This window comes from Pteropus vampyrus, unplaced genomic scaffold (assembly GCF_000151845.1).
Source record: "Pteropus vampyrus isolate Shadow unplaced genomic scaffold, Pvam_2.0 Scaffold35, whole genome shotgun sequence".
Taxonomy (NCBI): Eukaryota; Metazoa; Chordata; class Mammalia; order Chiroptera; family Pteropodidae; genus Pteropus; species Pteropus vampyrus.
Window position 1 is genome coordinate 1,210,647 of NW_011888816.1, and position 9,279 is coordinate 1,219,925.

Consider the following 9,279-nt stretch of genomic DNA (forward strand, 5'->3'; position numbering starts at 1 on the left):
GGGGTTGCTGTGCTGGTCACCCCAGGAATCCGACTCTCTGTCTCTTGGGCCCCAGGCTCTCTTCCTTGTGCAGGACGCTCTGCAGGGAGGCGTGCAGCACCTTGCCCACTCGCTTGCCAGTCTGCAGGATGGAGAAGGGGAGAGAGCACAGGCTGTGAGGCTCGCGGCCCTGGCCGGGAAAGGCCTCCCTGCTGCCAGCTCGCCGTTCCCATACCGCACGCGCCGTCCGCTCTACACGTAACCAAACACGGAAAACCCAGAACCCAACGCGACACGTCATGGAGAAACCTATACACTGAAAAAAAGAGAGGAAAGGAAAGGAAAGGAAGAAAAGAAAAAAGGAAAAAGATGGTGACCCCAGGCAGCAAGCCGCGGAGACCGCCGAGCACCGCCCGGGCTTAGCATTCCTGCTGCCCTTACGACAGCGGCGATACTGTCAACGAAATCTGCGCCTGGCCGCGGCCGAGCGCCGCTGTAGTGCAGCGGGAAGGCACAGGGAGACCACACGCACCCGAGTCCGATGAAGAAACAGAGGGTGCTGAGGACCCGTCTTAAAAAGCAGTTTCTAATCCACTTGCCAGAAGATCTCTAAGGAGAACTCTCGGATCGGACCAAAGTCAACACCTGATGGAGTCTTCGGTGTTACCGCCATGCAGAGATGCTAAAGGCAGGACATGCTGGATTCAAGACACGTCACGGTCACACAGCCAGATTCCTAACTGGCCCTCACAAAGCAGACAGAAGGGGGCGCCTCAAAAAACCCCTAATATATAAAAATCTTTCTTCATGAAATTTATGCTGGCTGTCACCAGGCTCGTGAATCATTTTAAGAATACAATGAACCAACATCAAGTCTCCACCTCATCAAGTCTTCCATGTTTCCATAGCGGTTTGAATTTAACTGCCACTGGTTCCATTCTCAGCAATGTTGGGGAGAAAGATACACAGGCCCAGACCCCACCCCAGTCCTCCCAGTTACAGGTGTACTCTCCCCAGAGCTGTGGGCCTTCTCCCCAGGCCCCAAACTGTGACAAGGGAGTGTTACCAAAAACTTGTATGCAAAGAAGATCTTGGCCTAAAGGCTGAAAATACCGACCCTATGAAATACAGCACCAAGGTCAAGGTCCAAGGTGACTTTGGAAATATTTTTATCACATCAGAGGAAGAAAAAATACCAAAGTTGGTCAAATAGGGGTTACTGATTATTCAAATAAATGAAGGCGGAGAGAGAGGAGACAGACAGACAGCAGGACCTGAGAGTCTGAACCTGCAGGAAAGAGACAGCAGAGGGCGGGGGTGGCAGCCGGCGCAACCCGAGGTTCAGGCTTCACCGTGAGGGGCAGGGCTGGGTGGCTGCGTCCTTGTGGGAGGTAACGGTGAGCCAAAGCCCCAGGGCTACGGTCCTCCTGAGCACGTCTGCAGACCGCATTCCCCGAGCCCAGGGAGGATGGAGCGCAGCTCCCTGAACTGAGTGCTGGTCCCGCCGCCCGTCCACGCAGCCAGGGCCGACCTGGTTCATAAGGTCCCAACAGGGCGGCGGCTGGGAACGGGGCCCCCGGAGGCGCATGGCAGGGCCTGAATCTTCGCACCAGCGTTCGTGAGCTGGGGGACCCGTAGGCGGGTTACGTACCCTCTACCTGCCTCAATTTCCTCGTCTGTAAATAAGGATAACAACAGCTGCCTCGCAGGAGTGCAGAGGATGAAATAGTGCACATCTAAAGCGCGAGACACAGGGTCCGACACAGCAAGCACACAGTAAAGGCCAGCCAAGACGTTTCTTGTTTGGGCTGTTGTTTAGGTGCTGGCATTCTCATCGCATTCTCCTGGGTGACGGGTGGTTCCTTCCTAAACAACATCTGAGAGCCACTTGTCTAGAGAGCCCTTTGGTAGAACTTATAAAGCATTTTCAGCACTTCTGTTTAAAAAGATACACCAATTTGCCAAGATTGGTAAACTGCAAGAAAGCAACTGTTGCCACACACGGCTGGCAATGCTGAGCTCAGGGTGCTCACCAGAGCGCAGAGTGAGCTGACACGGACCGAGACCTGGTGGTGCAGCCAACTCTGAGCCGTGCTTCACCGCTGTGCCCTCACGAGCGCCTCACGACAGCCCCAGCGGCAGGTGTGACCACTGCTAAGATCCCACTTTGCCAACAGGGGAGCGGTGGTCCAGAGCCAGGATGCACTGGGCAGTACGTCTCCCAGGCCCGTGCCTGGGTCCTCGACACTACATACACTGCTCATTGTTTGCTTTCAAATAAGATGATTAAAAGAGAAAAGAGACACCAAGTGCTGAGCGTCCACAGTGAAAACTCATTGTTTCTAGGGATGAAGGAAGAGTTTAGATGGCAACCTTGCTTACTGTGACTTCTGGGCAGGTGCTGTGGTACAGTGGTTACCTGAAACAGAAACACCTGTGTCCAGCTAACTGCTCCTAGCAATTCAGTCAGTTGGTCGGTCGGTCGGTTGGTCAGTCTCAAAGTCCTCAAAGACTCCTGGAAAGTCAAAGTGGCTGCAGGGGAAGGAAGGTCTAGGAAGACAGTGTAGGTGAGCAGGACCTGGTCCCTGCCTCAGAGGGGCTTCCGGGCCAGCAAGGGAGACAAATACATTACCACATCAGCGCAGAGCCACAGGCCGTTAGGAGGGTGCCCCACCATGCCCGCTAACTCCACGTAAACACTTCTAGACCCACGGAGAAGGGGGACCCATCGTCCTTCAGTCCCCTGGCTCCACCTTTGCTCATTCCCTTCCAGAGACAGGAAGCAGTCAGCCAGAAACTCAATTCCCTAATCAAATCACAAAATCTTGGGATTTTGGAGTTATAAGCGACTCTCCGTTATCAGGCCAACACTCTCATTTTGAAATGTGCAAACTTGGGACCAGAGAGGGAGGAGATAAGCAACGGTTACTGGCAGGCCCCCCACCTCCCAGTCAGAGACCCCCACCGCCATCCCTGGCTAAGTCGGCAGCCACCCAGCTGACACCAGATGTTCTCCACGCTCCAAGTCTGGGGTCAAGGGCGTAGAGGGCGAGAATGCTGATAGTGTGACCAACGGGGCAAGCAGCAGCAGGCACTCCCGGCCAGGTCCCAGCACCTGCCTCAGAACCAGAGCCTCACCTCCATCATCTCGAAGACGCTCTCTGGGTCGAGGCTGCCCTTCCCCACTTTCCTCGTGCACGTCACCACACCCTTGCTGGTCACGGACACCAGCAGGCTGGCCAAGGAGCAAGCCTCCTCCTGAAGAGTAGCGTCCACCACATGTCGGTAGCCAATCTGCAAGGCAGAGCGGCAGAGCACACACGTGAGTAACACACACCCCAGGTCCCCATCTTTGACAGCTTCCCGGAAGGAACATCCACACCGGCCAAGAACCTGCGCTGCCCACTTAGGATCAAATTTTAGATGCTGCTCATGTGGAAAATATCTGAAGCGACGTTCAACCATTCTCTTGCAGGCCACCGTGAGCTGTGTAACAGAGCATGAAATGGAATAGGGGGTGAGGGAGTTAGAACTATAATTCAGAGAGCGTCCCAGTCAGAGGCCACCAAAGGCTCTCAACAGAGGGGCACAGGGAGAAATTCACATGTGAGGCCACAGGGATATTTCACTGATGACAAAGATGAAATCAAGAGGGTCCACGCTAAGGGACATGCTCAGGAATGAGTCAAGCAGGTGGCTTTATGTCAGTCTCAATGCCTAGGTTTATGAAGTGATTTTCATGGAAATAAACCTGACCCATTCAGTCTTATTTTTATATAATGAATCCTACGTGGATCAGAGATGATCTCGGCCCAGACAGGCCTGAGGCAGTGCTGGGTACCCATCACCATGAGCCAGACATTAGGTTCCACGGGCCTCTGTGCTCATGTGAAAACCACACGTGACCTATGGGACACCCAGGAGCTGCTCCAAACCCCTCGCTTCAAAGATGTGGACGCTGGGGCCCAGAGAGCAGACAGTGTTTGCCGTTTAGCTACTCTATTACTGCACAGCCAGCCGAGACCCCACGGGGCTGAAGGAATGAAAGGGAACACACCTACACGGCGTTTCGGTGAGATGCCCGGGACATAGAAGGAGTTTAACAAACTGGCTACTGTTATTATGAACCCATTCGTGTGCTCCCGGGACTCCATCATTTCTTTCAATCAAGAAGAAAAGAAAGAGTTGCCCACAGTAGTGATTGCTAATAAAATCAAACTATTGGATTTGGGTTAAAGCTACTTTTTTCTATACAGTTTGTGGGACTATAACTTTTCAACCTATCAAGTAACCTCAACAGGTTGGGGTTGAAAGAGACCAACAGGGAAGACAAAAACCATCAGATGCAAGCTCACACCTTGCACAGGGTGACGATGCAGGGGACATTCTCCACACTTAGCCGGATGCAGTCATAAGGGTCATCAGACAGCTCAATGTCCTTCGACCCCTCTTCATCTTCCAAAACACGAACTCTTGGTATCCTGGCAACAGAAACACAATTAAAATTCCCACTTACTGAAAGATAATTTCTTTTTCTTGTGACTAAGAACAGCAGTGGGAATCCCTGCGGAATCCCTCTCATTCCTGTCAAAAGCACAGAGGTGACATCGCAGTACAGTGAGGAAAGGAGGTCTTTTAAAAAATGACGTTTGGCCAATCTGATACGCACAATGAATCCTGATCCCTACCTCACACCATGAACAAAACTCCATGCCAAATGGACTGCAGATGTAAAGGTGAAAGATAAAACAATAAAGCTTTCAGAAGAAAAATTAAGAACATCTTCATGAGCATAGACTAGACAAAGATTTCATGAACAGGACACAAAGTATTTATCATAAAGGGAAAAAATTATAGATTCAATTATATTGTAATTGAGACACACACACACATTATATTAAGATGATAAACTTTGTTCACCAAAAGACATTTAGAAACTAAAAGATGATCCAGAGTGGAGGAAATGTGTGTGCGTGTGCGTGTGCGTGCGCGTGTGTATAAACCGACATATGACATAAAGGATTCCTACTAAACATAAGTAAAACACAGATGGCCCAACAGAAAAATGAGAACAAGGACTTTATAAAAGAGGCTATTCGTGCAGCCAATAAACACACAGAAAGGTAATCAGCTTAAATATTCAGCAATGAAATGCAAATTAAATCTACAATGTGACATACTCACCAGAATGGCTAATATTAAAAAAACAAGGGTTGGCAAAGATGTGGAACTACCCAGAACTCTTACACTCTGCTGCTGGGAGTATCGTCTGATAAAACCACTTTGGAAAACTGTTGCAGTATCTACTAAAACTAAACACAGCCATACCCAGAAGTGTCACCCCATCCAGCAGAAATGGGTATACACCAAAAGACATGTACCAAAATGCTGATGTCCAGCACCATTTGCAATAGTTCCTACCGGAAACTACCCAGATACCTGTCGACAGTAGACGGGATAAATAAACTGTGGCACATTCACATAATGGAACAGCATACAACAAAAAGCAAACTGTGACTATAAACTACAATACAGATGTCTCCAACCTCCTGTTCAGTGAATGGGGAAGACACAAGAGAAACACTGTGTGATTCCATTTATAACGAGTACAAAACCACTCTACTGTTTTAGGACAGTGGTTATCCTCAGTGGATACGGTGACTGCATGGGGTACAGGGTGGGAGGGCTTTTGGGGGGCTGGCAATGCCCCATTTCTTGAGCTGGGTGCTGGAAAATGAAGTCAGTCCAACTCTGGTCTGGGGGTGAGGAGCCAGGAAGGAAGAGGCCGTCTGTAACAGAAATACTGTTGGTGCTTCTCCCTGTTCTGCTAACGAAAGCCCCCCGCGATACAGCCCTGCGGCCATCCCTACACGAGCCCACACCCAGACAGACGAGTTTGAGACAGAGAATGCCCACGAGGACCAAGGAGAACTGCGAGGGTCTGCCGCCCCAGCTGAAGTCTCCATGCCAGGGGCCACCAGGGTACAGGCACTAAGTAATATCCGATTTGAACAAATCAGGTAACCAGTTTGAATTTAGGAATCTTAAAAAATAAATGTACATGCACACACGCATGCACGCACACACATATGCACGCACACACACACACACACACACACGCCCCTTTGGCCACAACGTGGTTTGGTAGAAGAGCTAGAGAACACTGTCCAGAGAATGCCCTCTCCCCTTCTAAAGGGCTCTGACTGTACAAAAGGTCTCTCCATATACCGAGGGCACCCAATGCCTCGTAGAGTCCCCCGACCTCGCTGCTTGCAGGGCTGTTCTTATTCTGGGGATGAGCTACGGCTATGCCCATGGCAGTGTCCCCCGCAACCTGAGCAGCTGGGTTTTGCCATCCTGTTGTACAGTTTGCCCAACACGTCTCCCACAGCCAAACGGCCTCATCTGGTTCCACTCTCTTTTTGCCCTGGTGCCCATGGAAACCAGCTGGCAGACAAGGAGTACGTTCTGAGGCTTGAGGTAACAGATGGCAACTTCCTTTCTTCTCCAGTAGAGCCCAAGCCCAGGCTGCTGCTGCTGGCGGTTGGTGGCCGGCCACAAGTGCCAGGCCCACCCCTCGACTATCTCAGCCAAGAGTCTAGTGGCACAGCAAGGGGTGGGGACTCTACAGCTTTCATTATCAGCAACTATTCGATCTTGTACTTTCTGACCTAAATTTATTTAACTTTGCTTTTGTTTTGATTCAAATTATGGAAGTAGTCTAAATTCACCACAGAAAAACTCTAAAATACAAATAAATGTTAAATTGCTCATAATATGGAAAATAATCACAATGACCATTTTGTGATATATATATTTCCAGACCCAAAAGTAAAATACAACAAAACAAAAACCAGGGGCCTGCACTTGGTGGCTGGTTTCCACAGTAAAACCTTCTATACAAGACGTCGCCGTGTAGGTTTCACCCCCCACGTGTGGACATGGAGTTGTCACCAACTTCTCACAGCGCTGTGAGGGGCATTCCTTGGGTTTCTCTGCTCACTCACCCAGTTAGCTCCTTCGGCTGCTTCCCTAGACCTGTCCACTCCTCACTCCCTAATACGCCAGGCCCCCCAGCACCCCGATGCAAGCTCTCGTGGAATGAACACCCCACCTACACGTTTACTTTCAAATACTGCAAACTTTCCTCAAAGAACCCGGTGCATGAGGCGGAGGGCCGGGGAAGGGGTGTTGCTGTAGAATCAGTCAGAGGAAACGTCAACTCGAAAAGCACTTAGAGCCACGTCCCTGCTACGCGGCCTGTCTGGGAAGCTGAACCACAGAGGCATAAGCATTTCCGGCTCGTAAATCAAAGAGCAGGTTGCGACCCTGCTCACAGAACATGCGTGCATCCGGCCGGGGGCTCTGTGAGCACCTGCCATGTGCCAGGCACCGCTCATGGGGCTGAGATACAGCGGACACAACAGGCACAACCCCGGCCCCCAGGAGCTTCAGCCAGGAACAGTATCTGGACAGTTGTTGGTTTCTGCAGTGGTTGGTTTTTACTCTTTTTGCTACTCTGTAGTTTTCTAGTATTTTTCTACATGGTACATATTTACTTATGAAAATAACGATACAAAAAATAAATACAAAAATATATACATATATTTAGTTCTAACTTATGAAATCTGTTTTCTGGAGCTTAACATTAAATACCCCCATTTTCAATGCTCGAATCCCTTGTTATCTTCACCTATGAGCTTCTGCAGAAATTTCCTCCATGTTCCATCACGAGGTCTACTCAGGTTGTTTGTGGGCCCCCAGGACCATTTCCAGGAAGACTTACCTTGTATTGAAGAGAGCAGCCTTTACAGCAATGGAGATGGCATCGAACAAATTTCCGCCACATTCCAGCAGCTAAGGGAGGCAGAGTGAGGAGGGAAGAAAAAGCAAGCGTCACGTCTTACTTAAGCATTATCCCAACTAAAGGACACTGACCAAGTGTTTACAAAATGAAGATGAGGACGTGTGGCCGCTCTCCTGGCTCACTGACACAGTGTGTCCACCCTAACTGCAAACATGGCCTTGTCATGGCTGTGCTTACATGGGCCACGCACGCGAGGTCACACGTGGCCCTGGCTGTGGTGCCACCTCTCAGAGGCCTTGGCTCGCAGTGCACCTCCTCTAATGGGCAGCCCAACCAGCTGCGCCTGCACTGAAGGAGGAAGTGATTGCCCCGTTTTGCTCCAGATGGCTCCCAGCTGCAAACGCAGTGTTACTCTCGTCTGGCTAATACACGCCCAGCCTCCATACAAGCAAAACCTGGTGGCCACTGATGCTGCGGCCGCTACCAGGTTCACGCTGATCAGTGTGGTTACCGACTGCATGTCATTACCAACGCACACAGTCCGTGTTTTACATTAAGCATAAGAATTAAGGTCTTTCATACAAGATTTTCCTATGAGCAAAAGTGCTGCCTGCACTTATGTGTGCTCATTCACCAGGGAAGGTTGGAGCACATTATTAAGTGGAGGGTGACACAACCTTCTGTCCTCATTTTAGAGAAGCCTTGGCCTGAATCTATGGAATAAAGCCAACTGGGCTACAACAAGGAAGAAGAGAGAGGAAGTCCTGCGTAGAAAGAAAAGTGTATTTCCACGTGTTTCTGCTTCACGTACGTCTCCTCTTCATCTGAACTGTGAGCTCCTGCGGGCTGGACGCTGTGGGGCTTGTGCATCCCTCTACCCTCAGGGTCCAGCAGAAGAGCTGCCATGGAGATTATCTACAGAAGACAGGCAGGCCCTACGCCTTCCAAACTCAGGGAACAGTCAACAGTTACACCTGGCCTGTCTCATTCACACACTTCATTCACGCCCATTGCAAATCTCCAATTCCACTTTTAAGCTCTCTGAGCAAACCTCATATGCTCCCCCAGCCAACATGACCACCTGGCTTCGTGACTGCAGCTCGTTCTTCTAGCAGCTGGACTGGCGCTGCCCTACTCTGGTTCACATTTGGCTGCTGCACAGCAAAGAGTTCCAGTGAGACTCCCTAGTCAGCCCGTCTGCATTTGACTCGTCTTTACCAGTTAGCTGCGTGCCCCTGGGTGGTCCTAAACCTCTCCGTGCCTTGTGGAGGGTAAAAATCACAGCTGTCTCATGGAGTCGTTATAAAAGTTGATGGGTCAGTATTTGCAAAGCCCTTAGAAGTGTGTTTAGCACAGAGCTGGTGTTAGCTACGTGTTTTGTTCTGTTTTTATAGTTTATAAACAACAGACATTTATTTCTAAGTTAGCTAAGTGTTTTCAAATAAATACGGACTTGCTCTTTCATTTTCCCATTGCCCTCACCGACTGAGGAC

General features: G+C 50.1%; 1 protein-coding gene across 1 annotated transcript in view; it reads right to left on the minus strand.

Annotated features, from left to right (window-relative positions):
* The window catches only part of EXOSC7 (exosome component 7), a 31,112-nt gene continuing 21,833 nt past the window's right edge, over nt 1-9,279 (minus strand). Inside the window, exons 6-8 of the mRNA XM_011357344.2 lie at nt 4,337-4,460; nt 3,118-3,273; nt 1-121 (exon numbers count right to left, since the gene is read on the minus strand). Of these exons, the coding sequence (XP_011355646.1) occupies nt 17-121; nt 3,118-3,273; nt 4,337-4,460 (385 nt within the window). The 3' untranslated portion in view covers nt 1-16. The remainder of the gene's footprint in view (nt 122-3,117; nt 3,274-4,336; nt 4,461-9,279) is intronic.